This window comes from Myodes glareolus, chromosome 6 (assembly GCF_982192425.1).
Source record: "Myodes glareolus chromosome 6, mMyoGla1.1, whole genome shotgun sequence".
NCBI lineage: Eukaryota > Metazoa > Chordata > Mammalia > Rodentia > Cricetidae > Myodes > Myodes glareolus.
In genome coordinates, this window is record NC_142031.1 from 90,085,910 (window position 1) to 90,106,006 (window position 20,097).

The window sequence follows — 20,097 nt, forward strand, 5'->3', positions numbered from 1 at the left end:
TTTATGTGTGTTGAGTGTTTGTCTACATGTATATATGTACCCCATGTCAATGCCTGGTGCCCTCAGAAGCTAGAAAGTCTCAAATATTCTGAAATTAGGGTTGGAGATGGTAGTGAGTGACCATCCAGGTTATCATACCCAACCCCAATCCTCCACAAGAGCAGCCAGTGCTCTTAACCTCTGAGCCATCTCTCCAGCCCCTTGTTAATTTTTTTAAAAAATTTGTTTGTTTCCTTTGATTGATGTGGGATTCTAAACTCCCCAAATTACTTTGCCCAACAAAAAGCAAGAAGCAGTTTGGAGAGAACTACACCCAAATTCCCTAAATGATTGTTTATAAATGTTTGTTTACATTTAAAGGGGGATATGATAGAGAGATGAATACTTTGCATTGGTATGGATATTAGTTTATTGATACAATTTAAGATCAATTTTGTTATATGTATATTTCTGCTCTTGATTAAGGTATTGTATTTGTGCAGCTCATTTAAAAATGTAATGTATAATTAAAATACAGGTTAAAAGATAGTCATCTATAATAATCAAACCTGTAGTCATGCTAGTTAAGTTTTCTATATGTACAGAGATATATTTCAGATGGATAGTTATTCCTCAAACCCTTCAAAGACTAACAGAATATGGCATTTAAAATGTTTAAGAACTTAGGACTTTTCATGACAATGAGACACATCTGCTCCTGGCAGCACCAATTACTTCAAGAGGAAGATAGGCATCTGCTGTGGGAGCTCCTTTGGCCAATAGCCTTAAAAATACCAGCCCACTTAGGCATGGTCTCTTATATTATAAATGCAGCTGTAAAGTGTGCTCTCGCTGTCTTGCTTCTGGCTCTCGTTTCCAGCTGCTAGATTTGGTTCCTGTTGCCTGTTCATGCAGAGGACTGTGATCTGTGAGTCTATCCCTAAATAAATAATCCTTTATTATATGTGATTCTGAACTAGTGTGGGATTATTTTTTAACTTCCACCATCAGGCACTAAAGAGGCTCCTTATGGACTGGGTTAGCCATTTGGGTAAGAAATTGTTCTTGCCTGAACTGCTTGATGGTATGCCATGTGAACTAGGCATACAGGACCCACAGGAAAATGAGACAGTCCTTCAGGGTTCCTGCTTCATGAGAGAACTGTCAGACATTTTTCAGGACACAGAAGAAAGACACTGATGAACTTTGCCAGTACAAGGCATCATAGATCTTCAAATTCCCTGCGTGTTGGGAAAGCCTGCCAGATACTATGGGCTATAGGCCTGTAGGCTGAAGATGGACGCCACAGTGGTACAGAAGAACTTTGGGTGACTGTCCAGGCAGCAAGAAGTCTCTGTCATTTCTAGAACTTCGGAAGTTGCACACAATGCACTTTCTGTTTACTTAGGTAATATTATATCCTTCTGGAGTCTTTGATGGAGTTGAAGAATAGACAGGTTTTTTCTTTTTTATTGATTTTATTGAGCTATACATTTTTTTCTGTTCCCCTTCTTTCCTCCCCCCTCCACTTCAACCCTCTCCCATGGTCCTCATGCTCCCAATTTACTCAGGAGATCTTGTCTTTTTCTACTTCCCATTAGATTAGATCCATATATGTCTCGCTTAGAGTCCTCATTGTTGTCTAGGTTCTCTGGGATTGTGAATTGTAGGCTGCTTTTCTTTGCTTTATGTCTAAAAGCCACTTATGAGTAAGTACATATGATATTTGTCTTTCTGGATCTTGGTTAATCACTCAATATGACTAGATCCATCCATTTGCCTGCAAATTTCAAGATGTCATTATTTTTTCTGTTGTGTAGTACTCCATTGTGTAAATGTACCACATTTTCCGTATCCAAAACAATAGATAGTTATAATTATAGTTTTCCTTAGTTATGATAAAAGACAAAGTAAATACAAATATTATAATTGTAATTCTTGCTTGGTACCTGTTTTGTTATATGTAATTTTACTATGTTAAAATTAAAACCTTCCTTTTTATTTAGATAGAAAAGGGGAAACCTTACCTCATCGTTTGTCAACTTCAGGAATAAATCTCCAAGGACTCCTTGGCGTGGCCATTTCAGGACCCTCTCCTGCAGGGCATGAAGCAAATCCAAGTGCTGCTGGACAAGGTAGCGCAAGGAGCCAGGGAAAAGGCTTGAAATAGAACAAAGGAAGAATTACACAAAGGTCCCATAAGAAACAACACAGGAGGCCCCACTTTTCAGCAAAGTGTCTCTCCTCAGACAATGAAAGGTCCCTTTATTGATGGCCCCTTATGCAAATGTGAATTGACTAAGCAATAAACAACATATCACAGGAATGTCTTGCTAAAAGCCAACCTGGGACAGTTTCATATATGCCACACTCTATAGAAATCCTAAAGGAATCCTTTCCAGCGTTTTAGATTCCAATACCCAAGCAATCTATCCTTAGCTGCTGGCTAGAAGAATGCCACTTGGGTCAGGGATAAGGTTAGGTTAACATTGCAGCTAGAAGTTCAGGGTGTTGGGGCAATGAAGAAGCTTGCATATCTTTTTCTTTTTGCTCCAAAGAGGCACACTGGGCAAAGATGCCGTGTTGTCTGTGATTGGAAGCATCACCCCAGTCTCTGGCATCCATCCTAGGGCCACCAATAGAGCCCCAGTGGAGCAGAACGCTCCATCTCAAGTCCCCTCCCCCTGGGAGTCGCCTTGGACTCCACCTCTGGGCTCCAACTCCCAGCCTGCCAAGCGCTGACCCCTCCCGGGGGAGGATCAGGACCACTCCCACAGGCTATTTAGGCTCAAGCTGGAAAAAAGGGTTTGGGTTTTACTTGTGCTCTCTCTGCCCCCCCCCTCCCTGCCACCCAAGAGTACTGCATTTATTAAACGTGGGCATTTTAATTCAGTCTAATCTGGTTTGGAGTTCTTTGCACAGGTGGAGAGGCCCATTTTAAGATTTTTCCTAACAAATGGAAGTCCCCCCACCGAAAGGGTCCATTTTTTTTCCCGTGGGCCCAGGGCCATGTGCTGAAAAACGTCCTTTTCACTAGGCAAGATTGACTTCACTTGGTGATTTCCCCTTTTTGCTTATTCCAGTAGGGTTTGGTAGGGTTCCCAGGGTGACTCATTCGCTTTTCAGGCTTTTGCTGAAGTCGTGGACCCACGCCAAAATCCTGATCCACCTGGCTGAGCCAGGCTTAGCGGAGGTGAATTTTGATTGGCCAGGGACGCCTGTCATTCAATTTTCACAGCCCCATTTTCAGCTCAAGAGTTGTCTCAGTGGACGTGCTGTGACAGACTTGAGTCACACAGGCATGTGCTTCTAATGGGTTTCTTGCAATTCCAAGCCGATTCCTAAAACGCCCTTGGTCAGCTGTTTACAAAGATCCTTTTTTGGGAGGGGTGGGGGGTTCAAGACAGGGTTTTTCTGTAGCTTTGGAGCCTGTCTTGGCCAGGTGGTGGTGGTGCACACCTTTAATCCCAGCACTCGGGACACTCGGGAGGCAGAGGCAGGCGGATCTTTGTGAGTTCGAGGGCAATCTGGTCTACAAGAGCTAGTTACAAAGATTCTTTTAAATTGGGGCTATCTAAGGCTCAGTAACCCACCGTTTCTAGATGTGCGCTCCTGCCCGCTCCTTCTACCCCTCCACTGATTCGAAGCCCGAAGTTTGTCCTGCCCCCCACTTCTGCTTTTCCGGAGGGGAGCTCCGACACTATGCCTAGAGGTGTGGCTGACCCCCATCCTTTCCAGATTCGGGGATCTAAACCTGACTACCTTTTCATCAGCCAAGGACAACGGAAGCCATCTCCGTTGCTTCCGAACAGCGCCCACCCATCAGCTGTTTGCTATGCCTCCCTGGCTTCTGCCGCCTATGATGGGATCACTCTGGGCCCCTTCCCCTTCTAGCTGTTTGTCTCACGCTGGGACTCTCTACAACGGATTCGTTTTTCCCCCCGCCCTTCCACTTTAAAACTGTGTGGATGTTTCTGTTCCCTCTTGCAGCATCTGCTAGTCTGGCCCTTAATGGGATCACCTCTGTGCTTTTCTGGCTTTTGTCGCCTGCCTATGCCACAATTTTGGGCTGGTCAGCGGACAAAGTACTTTGTCTCTCTGTTAAAATAATGTGGCCACAGTATGTCTGTGAAACTTTATAGATGTTTCTGTGTGCATGTGTGCTCATTTTAAGATTCTTTGGCTTATTAAAATATTCCTTTCCACCTTCTTACATTTACTAGCATTGATAAACTGTGATTGGATAAAATACATGCCTAAATTTAGCTTATATGCCCAGTTTAAATACCAGTTAATGGTACCTAGTTCTAAAGTGCCTTTACAGATCTGAGAGTATGGCATTCATCAAAAGGGCTTCTAACACAGACATGGAGCTCCCGCAGCAACCTATAGCTCCTCCAAGAAGATGCATGGCTACAGAAGGACTTTCTGCCTCCAGGCTTGCCCTTGGCCTTGGCAAAGCCACTCACACAGCAAAAAGCGGCCTTTCACCTCTTCAGCTTCATGGGTACTTCACCCAGGGAGTGGATCTCCTCATCCTGCCAAGACAGGTAGATTAAATCTCCCCCCCACACACACACACACAGGAAAAATCTTTGGGTCTCTCGTACTCAGCAGCTAACAGCAAGCACTGCTTCTAAGACTGGAGTTCTCCAAGGACTGAGGAGAGGATTGGGATTGCCTGCATAGCTAAAAAGCTTTCACATTTCTGTTCATTTATTCCTCTCAGGTCTGTCTAATGGCATTTGATAATTTAAGGTACTATTTACTTATTACTTCATCTATGGCATTTAATGAAGTTTCCCGCTAAAATAGACAGGTGTGCCTCTTTAACAGACTTCATAGTCCAGGATTAACAGGTTTCAGGTGTTTCTTCAGAGGTTCAGAGTTCCCAATTTCCTTTATCTTCTAAAATGTCCACACCTTAACCTAAAACAATAGCCTTTTGCTATGACACCAAGATGTAAATCTGTTCCAGTTCTCTTACAGATACTACACAGGTTCCTAGAAAAGTTCTACTACCGTATCATCTAGTGAAAAACTAACAGTCTCCAGAGCCTACACTAACCCCAGCCAGTTTCGAGCACATTTTACAGGTCACTCCTGCTATCTGGGTCAAGACCAACCCACAAAGCACTCCCCAGACAATGCCAAACACCTGTACCAGCTCCTGGGACTTCACCATTGGTACCAACTCATCTGGATCAAGGACACCTGTCAACTAAAATCTGGTTTTTCTCCTAGCCACCTGCCTTCTCATCTCCCTCAAAAAGCTGCTGCCTGAGGATTCCAGGACGACAGCAAACCAGATGCTGCCACAGCCACACCTCTGGCTGAGCGTGAGCACACCAACTCCCAGCTCCCCTCTCTCTCCCATGTCACCCCATGCCCGCAAGAAGTAGCCAGACTTGAGCCGATGCCCCTATATCCAAGGACTGTGGGATGTTTGATTGAAAGTGAGACCCCAGCCCTCTGATATCCTCATATCCATGGAGTCTGGGATGATTGGAGGTGTCACCCCAGTCCCTGGCATCCATCCTAGGGCTGTCAATGGAGCCCCAATGGAGCAGAACGCTCCATCTCAAGTCCCCTCCCCCTGGGAGTTGCCTTGGGCTGGACTCCACCTCCTGACTCCACCTCTCAGCCTGCCAAGTGCTGACCCCTCCCGGGGGGGGGGGGGGGGGGATGTCAGGACCACTCCCTCAGGCTATTTAGGCTTGAGCTGTAAAAAGGAACACTCCGTTTTGGATTCTGCTTGTGCTATCCCTGTCTCCCCCACCACCACCACTGATACGGGAGAATTGTCTGTATTCTGTCAATCATTTTAATAAAACGCTGATTGGCCAGGCAGGCAGTATAGGCGGAAAAGCCAGACAGGAAGTAGGGGTGGAGCAAAGAGACTGGGAGTATTCTGGAAGCAGAGCTCCCTCACCACTCCTGTACAGACCACCGAAGAGGCAGCATGTAACTTGCCCAGCAGAGAAAGGTACGGAGCCATTATGGCTAACATAGATGAGAATAATGGGTCAATATAAGTTATAAGAGTTAACAAGAAGCCTGACCTAATGAGCCAATCAGTTTATAACCTTATGGAGTCTTGTGTGTGATTTTCTTTGTTGCTTGCCGGCTGTTGGGGTACTGGGAGGGACAGAAACCCCAACAAGCCGGCCTTCGTGTTACATATGGCGCCAACGTGTGGACAACTGTATCCACATAAAGCCTGAGACAGCTTGGGAAGTAATTCTAGAACAAAATAACAGCATTATGCATGGTTTCTTGGTAGCAGCAATTTCTCGGGTCTGCTCTGCTTGCTAGAGGCAAGCAAATCCTCTCATCTAAGAGAGACTTCCTGACTCAGCTTTAGCTGCAAAACCTTGCAGCTCTTTTAAGAGGTCCTGCCGCGAAGCACTTAAACGGTGTTGATGAAAAGCTGAATGCATGCTTTTTGGTTTTCAGCCGTAGCAGGAAAAAAGCTGCGCTGTTTTAAAATGCTGTCTTTTTGGGCCGTCCTGCCAGGGCAAACTCTGACTCTTTCAGGCAGGCAGTCCGACTGAGTGTGGTCTGTGAGCAGAATGCTGCAACTTGCTTGCTGACAAGGACCTTGAAACACCATAGAGTTGTGGCAGTGAACACACCTCTGGCTGGTATTTCAGTCATGAGGCTGGAGAGCTAAGAAATGAAATGGATCTAGCCGTCAAAGCCACGGCTCTCCATATTGCTTAGTAAATTAAAGGCTCATGTAGTCAGAAAAAGAGAGATACAGTAAAGAGAGATTCAAAGAGGAAAAACCTCTAAATGGTTTACTATGTGTTAAAAATACATGCAGGTTAAAGGTTAAAGTTCTTTGGGTAAAAAGGGAAGAAAGAGAGTAGTTGGGTGTGGTAGAACACACCTTTAATCCCAATGCCTGGGAGGCAGAGGTACGTTGACCTCTGAGACTTTAAGGGACAGAGGTAGTTGACCTCTGTGAGTTCAAGGTGTGGTAGCACACACCTTTAATCCCAATGCCTGGGAGGCAGAGACAGACAGATCTCTGTGAGTTCAAGGACAGCCTGGTCTACAGTGTTATTCCAGGACAAAGATATACAGAGAACCTGCCTCAAAAAGTAAAAGTAAAAATAAAAGAAATAGAGGTTGAAATAAAGCTGCATAAAGATGGAAAATAAACAGAGAACCTTGATACTGTATGCTATTATTCTCTCTTTGAATTGTTTGAATGCTGAGGAAGGAGCAACAGCTGCTAAAAGACTTTTGTTTATAAATGCTGCTGAACTAATCAAAGATAGGCATTTTGAAAATACCTTGGCATCAAAACTGAAGTCAAAAGGTATGTTACTTTGGAGAAGAGATTTTGCTTTTGTTTCCACAGAAAATGAGAGGCTATGGATTTATTCTGAGTTAAGAAAAATCAGCTTTGATCAAGGGAGGCCACCTGAGAAATCTCCGGTAGGAACAGATGGCCCTGATGTCTGAGTTCTTCATCCAGAACAAGTTCAAGACTGCTGCCTGAGATGATCAAGACTCACAGGATACTCCAGTCATGACTTGATTATAACTCTAAGTTTTCTTTAGGTCCCCATAAGATTATCAGCGCCCCCAACCAGCAGGAAGTAGCCTGAAATACTACGCCCACATTCCCAACAAATGGACTATGGGTATTTTCCTTTGTTTAAAAAAAAAAAAAGAGGGAAATGATACGGGAGAATTGTCTGTATTCTGTCAATCATTTTAATAAAACGCTGATTGGCCAGGCAGGCAGTATAGGCGGAAAAGCCAGACAGGAAGTAGGGGTGGAGCAAAGAGACTGGGAGTATTCTGGAAGCAGAGCTCCCTCACCACTCCTGTACAGACCACCGAAGAGGCAGCATGTAACTTGCCCAGCAGAGAAAGGTACGGAGCCATTATGGCTAACATAGATGAGAATAATGGGTCAATATAAGTTATAAGAGTTAACAAGAAGCCTGACCTAATGAGCCAATCAGTTTATAACCTTATGGAGTCTTGTGTGTGATTTTCTTTGTTGCTTGCCGGCTGTTGGGGTACTGGGAGGGACAGAAACCCCAACAAGCCTGCCTTCGTGTTACACACCACCATGCTCCCTGCCACCTGAGAGTGCTGCATTTTTAAATGCAGGCATTTTAATTCAGTCTAATCTGGTTTGATTGGAGTTCTTTTGCAGAGAGGCCCATCTTAAAATTTTTCCTAACAGTCTGTATTCTGCCAACGATAGACTAGGGCTGCTTAGCCACTTCCTCGTGTTTTATTAAGCCTCTCTCCTACTTCAAGTCTCTTTCCTCTATCTGCTGGTGCACTTTATTCATTCATTCATTCGTTCATTTGTTTGTTTGTTTTGTTTTTTCCAAACAGGGTTTCTCTGTGTAACAGTCCTGGCTGTCTTGGACCTTGGCCTGTAGACCAACTAGGCTGGCGTCAAACTCACAGAGATCCACCTGCCTCTGCCTCCCTAGTGCTAAGACTAAAGGCGTGTGCCGCCATGCCTGGTTATGTGTCTCATTTTTAAGCCCAGAGGAAATGAAGAAATTCATGGCCTATCCTCTTCTCAAAGGCTGTTTGTGGGACTCTCTAGGCCCCAGTATTCCCAAAGTGGAAATGGTGAAGAACTTACCTTAAATTTTACTCAATCTGAAAAGCAAAGGCAATGAGCACACGGGTACCTTCTCTCCTTGGAATTCCTCTTTCCGTCTGAGCCCTGGAATGTTGCCTTTATCTTCAGGATCAGAGAGATGTTAATGACGTATTTCCGCTCAGATTCAAGCAGCTCCAGAGCCACAGTCTGTCTTTTTGCTTTAAAAAAAAAAAACCCAAATGGATTGTTTTGTTAATCAACTCCCTCCCAAACACTAAGCCAGGCAAGAAATCAATAAAAACACATGGAAAAGCTCAGTTGGCAGTGTCCCCCTAGGATCACATAAACCAGGCTTGGTGGAGCACGCTTGTTATCCAGGAGTTGAAGGGAAGGCAGGAAGATCAGAAATCCAAGGTCATCTTCAGATATTTAACCAACCCTGGACCCCTTGAGACAAGGGGGGGGGGGAGGAAGTGAAGTGACAGAGGTGGCAGGGGGAGAGAGAAAGGCATCAGCATATTTGGGCAAAAAGAAAAGCAGACTGGAGGCATAAGATTCATCAAGCAAAGGACACAACATCATGTGTCCGAAGACGGAGAACCCTCTAAGAAGCAGTAGAGGCTGAGGGACTGGAGATGCAGAAGCAAGTGAGGTAAATCTGCACCAATGGCATGAGCCTCCAGATTGTACTTGCAGACTGGTATACCGGGGCTTCACCCCATGAGAAATGGGAGAAGCAGCATTAGGGAAACCCTTGCCTGAGCTAAAGATGTAGTAGGCAGAATGAGCAGCTAATGAGACAGAGAAACCCCTTGACCACATCCCCCCACCCCAGGTCCCAGAGTGCCGACAGCCTGGTTTAAACACTCTTGGCAGAGACGGGCAGCTTGCCACTTGATGCACTGAACTTCCCAAGTAGGACAGGATACCACACTAAGATATGGACATAAAGAGATCACTTACCAATACGCAACTTTGTTTGGTTGGAAGCGTCAGCTCCCTGGTACCCCTTTATACAAAAAGTCTTAAATATTTAGCTGGGGCTTCACCCCAGCTCCCAGCATAAGCTCCCTCCCCTGGGGAATGGCCTCAGTCCAGACTCCACCTCCGAGAAAGCCCACCAAACGGTGACCCCGCCCCAGGGAAAGTCAAGACCACTCCCACAGGCTATTTAAACTGCCCCACCCCCTAGAGAATGAACACGTGGTCTCCGGGTTTCTCAGGGTCTCCCCTTTTTTCTCTTTCCCTCTCCATGTTTTCCCCGGGACCACCAGGGAGTATTGTCCTCTATTGCCATCTATTAAACCTGGGTATCTTTGAATTCAGTTTGATTTGATCTGATTGGGATTATTTGTGTCGGAGGAGAGGTTTGTTGGCCAGAAGAAAATGTTTAACAAACTTTGCTACCTAATAGCTCACTCACTATTGACAAGCTTGGATAATACAAAATTCCAGGTTATTTGGGGGCAGGGTGTTTATTTCATTCTTTCTTCCTTCCTTCCTTTCATTTTGTTTCTTTCTTTTGGGGGATAATATTTCTTGACCACATAAACAATTAAAGATACTGAGACATTTGAATAAGATTATACCATAGGAGAGAGGAAACAAATACACATGTATGTGAAAATTAAATCTTACACTTAATATTCTCAAAAAGATATGCAAAATATTGTAGCCACTTAACAATTACTGGATGTTGTTTTAAAAGAGGAAACTTCTTGCCATTTTTTAAAACATAGACAAATTTAAGGTTGGATCAAGTCAAAGACACCTCTCCCTCAGAGAAAGCCATGCACAGAAGAGAAAGGCACATTGAAGAAAAATACGGCCTGTGGAAAAATGACGTCAGGGAATCTAACACTGAATTAGAAGCACCAAAGTAAAGGAAAACTGTGGCTCAGATGATATTACAAAATTAATGGGGAGGGGGGCACCCCAGGACATGTGCTACCAGAGAGCCCCATTGTCCTCTGCATAAATAATAAAAAAGATCGCACTTCATCATGAGGACCACCAGATCCTTGGGAAGCTGCATCGCTTCAGGAATAAAGGGAAGACCCTAAAAGTTACCAGATGGAGGGGCCAGCAAGACGGCTCAGAGGGCAAAGGCACTTGGTGCTACACCTAAGGACCTGAGTTCCACCCTCAGGACCTAAATGGTAAAAAGACAGAACTGCCTCTCAAAAGTTGTCTTCTGGCCTGCTCAAAGTAAAGTGTGTGTGTGTGTGTGTGTGTGTGTGTGTGTGTGTGTGTGATTTAGTATTTTATATAATAGATTTGATTCCTGGCTTTAAAATTAATGTTACCAGACAGCAATACTGGATCACATTCAAAGAACTGAAGATGAGAGCAAGGCTGGGCTTTCCAATAGCAACGTTAGGAGCTGAAGACAGGGAGAATTGTTTCACACTAATGAGAAAAAAATGGTTTTCCATTAAGCCAGAGTGACAGCAATGTGATGGGCCAGAGTGGGAGTGAGGTGTCTGAGGTCTCTAAGCAAAATGCTTTAAAGATAAAAAGATATAAATGTTAGAGTTTTTATTACATTATGAAAAACAAAAGTCTCAGCACTGGTTGTGAGCAGCCATGTGGGTGTTGGAAGCAAACCCCAGTCCCCTGGAAGAGCAGCCAGTGCTCTTAACCACTGAGCCGTCTCTCCAGCTCTGGATTATGAATTTTTTAAAAATGTGATAATGACACTAGTGTGGTTAATAAAAAAGAACTACTAAATGAATTATATGCAACACTATAGATGAATCTCAAAAACACATAGAGAAAAAAGACACCAGACAAAAAGAATAGACAAAGTATAAAGTATTATCCCATTGACGTGAAGTTCAAGAACAGATGCAACCATACAGCAGGTACAATGGTTCTCTACATAAATGCTGACTAAAATGAGGATGAGAGAAATTCCTAGCATAAGAGAAATATGTATGATGATCTTGTTAGTGATCACAGTCAATATTCATATGCAAATGTCAAGTTGGGAGGGCAAGTGGGTTCTCCTTTAAGGTACAGCTGGCCGAGCCCCATAGCCTAGAGCTTATGAGCAGCACCAAGTGGATATTTTATAAAAACAAAGTAAAATGAGGACACAACGTTTTCAGGGAGTGGTGCAGTGAGGGGTGAGTCTGGGAGGAGCTAGAGGATGAGGGTAAATATGATCAAAATAAACTCTCAAAGAAGTAATAAAATATTTCTTTAAAGTCATAAGCTGAGGGGGCTGGAGAGATGGCTCAGCGGTTAAGAGCATTGCCTGCTCTTCCGAAGGTCATGAATTCAATTCACAGCAATCACATGGTGGCTCACAACCACCTGTAATGAGATCTGGTGCCCTCTTCTGGCCTTCAGGCATACATGCAGACAGAATATTGTATACATAATAAACAAACAAACAAACAAATAAATAAATATTTTTTTAAAAAAGTCATAAGCTGAGGCCCACAAGATTGCTTAGTGGTTAGAGCACTTACCTCACAATCTCCATACTCACACAATAGCACACATCATTGTACACACATACCTGTACACACATACCTGTACATATACACCATATATACACATATGTGCTACAAATTTTAAGTTTAAATGTACCTCTGTGAATTTTGGTCTATGTAAATTAACTTTCAACAAAGTACTGTTTACAAAATAGCGTAAAATATGAATCAATTGTGGTGGTTTGAATGAGAATGGCCCCCATTGGCTCATACATTTGAATACTTGACCCACAATTGGTAGAACTGTTTGGGAAGAATTGGAGGTGTGGAGGAAGCATGTTACTGGGGGCAGGTTTTGATATTTCAAAGGCCTCATGTGAGTCCCAGTGATCCCTCCCTGACTCCTGGCTGTAGGTCAGAATGTGAGCTCTCAGCCTCGCTGTTGCTCCTCCATCATGACCTCCGACCTTCTGAAACTGGAAGTCAAACTATGTGATTTCCTTGCCTTGGTTGTGGTGTTCTATTCTACACAGCAACAACCACAAAGCATTAAGACACGAGTACCAAGAGAAACTATCAAAAAGAATTCAAAGTGTCTGCTCTTGTTTCTTGATAATAATAATTTAAAAGCTTTTAGTTCTATTTAACTTTCATGTATTTGATTAAAATAATATTAAGAAAAATTACTCCCCCAAAAGTGGAGAATGCGATTGCGAGGACTCATTTACTACATGAAGGAAAGGAAGGAGAGAGAAAGGAAGGAGGAAGGAAAACAAGAGCTTGTTGCAGTGTCCGACATTTTGGCGGCAGACTGTTAATAAATGATTGGCATATGGAAAATTCAATATCGCTGACTAAATAGATATTCTCCAAGAACCTCAGCATTTTTTTTCTTTTTTTGCCGAAGCTGCCATGCAGAGTGGCATAAATACCCAGAGTCAAGGTGGAGGTCCCACCAGGGTACGTGACCTCTGCTGGGTCACCTCTGTAGGCTCTAGGGACTTCCTCCTGAGAAGATACAAGGTAGTGTCACGTGTTCACGCCGTCCATACTACCTGGGTTCCAGCCCTCTGTTCCAAACCCTCACACACCTTATTCGCTTCTATTTCCTACATCCACCCTCAGAACTTACCAGCTAGAGAGGTTTCACATAAGACATTTTCCAGGGAACTGTGTCTGCCCTGGCCAGCCTCCTTGAGTTTATCTGGGTGATCTTTTGTGACATACTCCTCACCCCAATCTTTGCCATCCTTAGGCTGTCTCCACAGGCCGGGCGTGTGATGGCCCTTGGACTGGATCTCAGCTGAGAGAGAAGGCTTAAGGTTTTCATCTCCTTCTGGATTTGTTGGGGTCATTCCTGAAAAACAATGCCTGCTATAAAGAATTTGCTTTTTTTTTTTAAGATTTTGTTTATGTATTATGTATACAGTGTTCTTCCTGCAGATATGCCTACACACCAGAAGAGGGCACCAGATCTCATTATAGATGGTTGTAAGCCTCCATGTGGTTACAGGGAATTGAACTCAGGACCTCTGGAAGAACAGCCAATGCTCTTAACCTCTAAGTCATCTCTCCAGCCCCAAGAACTTTCTTTTTTGAAAAAGAAAATAGCCGGGTGGTGGGGGGTGCACGCCTTTAATCCCAGCACTCAGGAGGCAGAGGCAAGCAGATCTCTGTGAGTTTAATTAAGGTCAGCCTAGTCTACGTAACAAGTTCCAGGACAGCCAGGGTTACACAGAGAAATCCTGTCTTGGAAGAAAGAAGGAAGGAAGGAAGGAAGGAAGGAAGGAAGGAAGGAAGGAAGGAAGGAAGGAAGGAAGGAACTAGTGTTTGTTACTAAATCTTAATTAATATACTGCTAGCCAGATGGGTACCTCATCCCTAAAAGAGTAAATATGTCAATGAAGGGTTAAAAATTTCCCAAACTGCAATCAGCCACTCTCACCTCTCTTATTCTCTGGTCCACAAAATAAGGAAGCTTTTTAAATCCCAGCATGGTAGTCACGCCTGTACTTAATTTGGGAGACGGAGGCAGGAGGTTCAGGAATTGAACGCTGTCCTTAGCTTTGTAGAAAGGTTGGGGCCAGCCAGGCCACACACACACAAGACTGTGACCCAATAGACTAGACTACTAGACTAGGAAATTTATAGCATAGTATGATTTAATGCATCACATTTGACTCCCGGGATCTTTTTGCCTTCAGGTAAACATAGGAGGCGACGGTAGCACTTTTAGGAGGAGGTACAGACAGGAGAGAAGGAAAGATACCAAAGGCATTTGGGTAGTGGTACAGGACGTTCTGTTTGCTATGTAGTCCCTTTATCCTATGGATGCTAAGTTGGCAGAAATGGGAAAAGGAAAGAATGGAGGGAAGATTAAATAATGTATAAGTTCTGGTGAATTATCAATGAAGTAGATTTTAGATTAAACTATAAAGTATGTGATGCAAGAAAAATCTGTAGCCCAGCGGTGGTGGCCCAGCACTCAGGAGGCAGAGGCAGGTGAATCTCTGTGAGTTCAAAGCCAGCCTGGTCTATAAGAGCTAGTTCCAGGACAGGCTGCAAAGTTACAAAGAAACTCTGTCTTGAAAAACTGAAGAAAAAAAAATTATCGTGGACTATTCCCCTGTGAGACTTTAGCAACTGTTAGATTATCAATAATTGGAACAAGAAAGAATTAAAAACCCTGATTTGTTCCTCGCAGTTACCAGTTCTCCTCCCCCAGCACCTGTGTGGGACGTAGGTGAAAATGATGCTCACTCCTGTCCAGTACTATGATTTAGATGCCAAGTGTCCTCACAAGGCTGTGGACTGGAGGCGTGGTCCGTGATGCAAGCGGTGGTCAGAGTGGGGCTTTGGGGAGTGGCTGGAGAAGGGGGTCTCTACCTCGCTAGCAGGTTAATCCAACAGTGGGTTCCATTTTTAGACTATTGGGAGGTGATAAAATATGAAAGGTAGAGACTATCTGCGAGAAATTGGTCACTAGGGATATGCTTTAGTAATGTGTAGCTTGTCCCAATTCCTTCCTATTATTTCCTCTGCTTCCTGGGTGCCACGAAGGAAGCAGCATCTTAAGCCACAGCCTTCCCATGATGCTATTCTGCTCATCCAAAGTCCACAGAGACAAGGCGAGCTGACCTTGGATTGAAACCTTTGGAATCAGGAGCTCAGGAAAATGTGTCCTCCCTGAAGTGGTTTTTCTCAAGTATTTGTCAGAGTCAAGAAACTGATTAACATGTCTGAGTCCTTTCCTATTTGGCTCAGCATGGACTAGGGGAGCAGGAAAGGTGCCCGGACCAGCTATTGACTCTGGAGGGAAAGGGCTTGCCTTGTAATCCCAACAGCCTGAGTTCTGTTCCTAGAAACCATAAAGGTGGAGTAAGAGAACGGGCTCCACAGAGTTGTCCTCTGACCTCCATGTCTGTGCAGGAGCATGCGTACGCACACATTCCACATGCATATAATAATACAAACTTAAACAAGAAGACGCACTTACCAGGGCCCATCATTCCCTTCACGTTGCCATCTCCTACATGAACAGACCTGGACTCTTGGGCTGCAGAGAAAAGGAAAACTTTATTCAGCGTCCGTTCTACCAACATGGATTAAGCAGGAAAAAGATCACAGATTTTATAGTTTCATGAGTGATGCGAGCAAGAGAGCAGGGGAGATGCAGTATAGTGGAGCCAAACTAGTTATTCAGCTGCTAAAGATGCCAACAAGTGATGCCTACTTCAAGAATCCCATAGGCTAAACCACTAAGTTCTTCAAGTAGTACCCAGTCTACGTTAAGAGCAATTTACTGTTTAACTGTGATCGGATGGCAGTGGTGCTGATGATGGCGAGAGGAGAACGATGCGCGATGCTCTCTTCCCTGCCTACCTTTCCAACAGCTTCCATTTCCACGTAAAAGCCCAAATCGCTCTATGAGCACACAGTCCCAGAGCATTTCTCTGTACCCGCACTTGCCGCTCTATGAGCACACAGTCCCAGAGCATTTCTCTGTACCCGCACTTGCTGCTTGCTTTTGAATCGCCTCCCCTACCCCCACCCCATCCACACTGCCTGAGACCATTGGTCTTCTTGTTATTCTTCTGAGTTTGCTAACCATGTTCCCATTAGGATGGCAACAGGATCATAGAGGCTGCCTCTGCTAAGAGGGCTGACTCTTCACTCGGCTCCACGGGTGTCTGATGGGTGAGTGGAAAGAGTGGAAGCCTGGCGTCCCTGCCTTCGCGCTGCATCTGCCGGCTGTTGCCTTAAACTCGAGTCAGATTCGCATCCAGCTTTGCAGATGGACATGAGATCATCTACAGAATCCCTGTTTAAAATTCACAATACACGGCTGTTTAGTTCAAAATTTACCTGCCTAGCTCTGCTTGTCCCCCTTTAAGGTGGAGGGCACCAAGATAGAGTCGGACATTTTCTATACTTATTGGTACATCAACATCAACAGACAGTAGACCACCAGCTTTTACAACATCCCATTTAGGACCAATGGAATGGCCCCTAAAAGTCCCCCATCGCTGCTGTAAACCTGAAGGACTGTCTAGTGAGTGTCCCAACTAACTCTGTTTTCTCCTCCAGCCTTTCTTTCTCTGGGTCACTTCACTTCTCAGCTTATCGAAAGTTCCAGAAACAAGAAGCCACACAAACCATCATCTCTTTAGCTCCAGCAAGACCCTCAGAGTCAGACTACAATTTGGCCAAGACTGCCTGACTACACATGATCCCCCCAACCCATCCTCTTGTGTTCTTTCTCCATATTGTCCTAGAGCTATTTGCTGGTTCTTAAAGCAAGACTTCAGATGATAATCCACCTTCAGGGCCACACTGAAATAAGACCCTTCCCTACTTCATCACTATTTGAATCTGATTGGACCACTGAGGCAAGAAGTAGCCTGGTGTGGATGAACTAACAAAGAAGAGACAGAGGACATAAGGAGAGGGATGATCTAATGCCAAGGTCCAGAGGCCACAGAATATGGTGGGAGCAAGGCCTAAAGACTAGAGGACTAAAGAAACCTGCTTTTAGCCGGGTGGTGGGACACACACCTTTAACCCCAGCACTTGGGAGGCAGAGGCAGGTGGATCTCTGTGAGTTTGAGGCCAGCCTGATCTACAGGAGCTAGTTCCAGAACAGGCTCCAAAGCTACAGAGAAATGCTGTCTAGAAGGAAAAAAAAGACTACAGGGGTAGAAATAGGGACAACCATAGAGAAGAGAATAGAAAAGCAGAGAGAGAGAGAGAGAGAGAGAGAGAGAGAGAGAGAGAGAGAATATACATGCATGGCCTTGGAAACTGTGTGAAGAAGTTTATACTAGGGGCAGTGGCGGTGCACCCTTTAATCCCAGAACTCAGGAGGCAGAGGCAGGTGGATCTCTTTTGAGTTCAAGGCCAGCCTAGTCTATAGAGCAAGTTCCAGGATAGTCAGGGAGGGTTACACCGAGAAACTCTGTCTCAAGAACCAAAGGAAAAAAGAAAGAAATTTAGACTTTGAATCTGATAGCAGTAAGAAACCAAAAAGGTAAATTTACAAGTAGGCAGAAAATAGAAGGAAAGTCAAAGAAGCAGGGTGTCAAGAGAAGAAAACATTTTGAGAAAGCAGGCATCAAAGGGACGCTGATGGGGAAGGGAAGGAGGGCTGGAGGATGATTCAGTGGACAAAGACACTTGTTGCCGAGCCTGATGACCTGAGTTCTAGCCCCAGCAAAGAGGGAATTGATTCTCACACAGTTGCCATCTGACTTTCGCATACTCACCTCAATAAATAAATAAATGGGATCTTTATACTTTTATCTTAAAAAATCTATGTGGCAACAACAGGTAAGGAAAGAGCTTTAGTGGAGTTGCAAGGGTAGGTGCCAAAACTGGGAAGGCTGAATAAGTAGGACATACGGAAGGAGAAATGGATGGTGGAACGACATCATCCAAAAAAAAAGTCAGCTTCTAGGCCTGGGATATAACTGGGCGGTAGGGATCGTATCTAATATGCACGGCCTGAGACCTAGGTTAGGCCTCAGAGATTCTGAAGAAGTGGGGATGTGAGGAGGAGATAATTGAATTTTAAAAATCTTCTTGAAGGCTTCTCAGGCTAGAAGATTCCAAGGAGCTTACTTAGTTCCATAAAATAGTATTTTCAGGGCCTGGAGAGACGGCTCAGGAGTTAAGAGACCTGTTGCTTTTGCAGAAGAAAGGGTTCAGTTCTCAGCACCCATACAGTGGTGCACAATCCCCCATAACTCCAGTTCCAGGGTATCCATCTCCTGCTTCATACGCCCAGGTGCACCAGGCACTCGTGGCACACGTACATACATGTCGGCAAAATATTCATTCATCCACATAAAATAAATAAATCTGACAAAAGAGCATCATCTCATTTTAAATGACATTTCAGACTTTTGAATTCTAAGGTATATGAATGAAGTGTCCCATCAGCAGACACACATACAGAAGGGATCTTTTCAAAGGAAGGGCAGGGCTGGAGAGATGGCTCTGGGGTTAAGAGCACCAACTACTCCAGACCCAGGGAGATCTGATGTCTCTGCTGCTCTTACACACACACACACACACACACACAGAGAGAGTGAGAGAGAGAGAGAATTTAAAATAACTAAAAATAAATAATCTTTTTAAAAGGAAAGAAAAGAAGAAGGGTTAACCATTTGTGGCAAATAGTGTCTAAGATGGCTCCCCAGTTGTCCTTACCCCTAGACATCCCCTTCCTGGGATTCCTGCCTGTGAGTGGTGCTGGAATTAACGATTATCTTCTGATGAATAGACTATGGCAGGAAGGCTGAGTTGCTTCTTCCAAAACTAGGTTATAGAAAGCTATAGTTTTGTCTTGAGCATCCTGTTAGACCAACACCCTGGGGCGAGACAGGTGTCATGCTGCAGATACCTGTGTCACAGGGACTACCCCACCATGTGGGTACGTCTGGAAGAAGATGCCTCCTAAATATAACCCTCATATGACAACAGCCGTGGCCAGCACCTCGATGGCAACCTACGTCATGGCAGACCCCAAGTGAGTGGTACCCAGACCAACTGTGACCAGATTCCTGGCTCAGAGAAACTGAGGTAATGAATGTTTGCTCCTGGAAGCTATGAAATTTGGGGATAACAGACAGCAATCACACCATAGTATCATTAAAAAAAAAAAAGGATAAACCAACATTTTCTGAGAGTTTGATCCTTTAATCAGCAATGGGGTAGAATAAGCTATGAGATGTCTCTGTCATGAGGAGGGAAGGAGAGACTGCCAGTGAGCAGATCACTTCAATCCAGCCTGTGAGAAAGTTCGATGACTTGAATTTGATCTGAAATTCATGGTGGGAAGAGAGAGCCACAGCCAAAAGTTGTTCACTAACTTCCAAACCCATGTTGAGGCCCACATTCATCTGCAGTCATACAAACTAATAGTAACAAATAAAAACTTTTAAATAAATAAATGCATTGGGCAATGCAGTCACCTGGATTACCTGTTTTCGGTGGAAAACCTGAGGAAAAGAATTCCAAGAGGGCTGTCACACATTGTACAGAGATGCACAAATTTGCTTTGCAAATTTACTTAAGATTCTCTCTTGGGAATGCACACAGCTGCTCCAGACCTCGTACGGGTCTGACCTCTCCTCCGAGTCCATCTTTGGCTCTGCTCTTCTCACCATAGAGCCAAGAACAGAGGACCACCTGTGGAAGTCCCTTCCAAAGGGATGGAGCAGCCATTCCCCAGGCTGCACTCACTGACGACTAAAGGAAGCACTCAGATGCACCAGCAAAAGGCCAGTAACCAAGCAACCCTGTACTCAGTTCACCAAGTGAAAGACACTTGTCTTCGGGTGTCAGGTTCAGTTATTCATAACACGCTTACTGTCTATGAATCGGTAAAACAGGTTCTTCTTGGGCTGCAAGGATGAAAAATCATCAACCCTACTTTACTGTTGAGGCGTTTATACTTGATTGAAAAAAATCACTGAGCCTATCTTTGGAGGACTTTTTATGTAAGACCAGAACAAGAAGCGGAGGACTCGGCCCAGGGTAATGTGTGGAAATGTCATTTTTCTATATGTAGGTGCTTTGTTGGACACTTTT

At 44.3% G+C, this 20,097-nt stretch overlaps 1 protein-coding gene across 13 annotated transcripts in view; it reads right to left on the reverse strand.

Moving 5' to 3' along the window:
• Positions 1-20,097, reverse strand: part of Arhgef33 (Rho guanine nucleotide exchange factor 33) — a 123,042-nt gene that overhangs the window by 57,220 nt on the left and 45,725 nt on the right. For all 13 annotated transcript variants that reach the window (XR_015002396.2, XM_085690997.2, XM_085690994.2 and 10 more), the window contains 4 exons: positions 15,503-15,562; positions 13,139-13,363; positions 8,655-8,784; positions 2,007-2,139 (listed from right to left, as the gene is read on the reverse strand). Coding sequence is in view for 12 of the 13 variants with exons in the window: in XM_085690997.2 (XP_085547123.2) it covers positions 2,007-2,139; positions 8,655-8,784; positions 13,139-13,363; positions 15,503-15,562 (548 nt within the window). In the remaining variant the exon portion in view is untranslated. The remainder of the gene's footprint in view (positions 1-2,006; positions 2,140-8,654; positions 8,785-13,138; positions 13,364-15,502; positions 15,563-20,097) is intronic.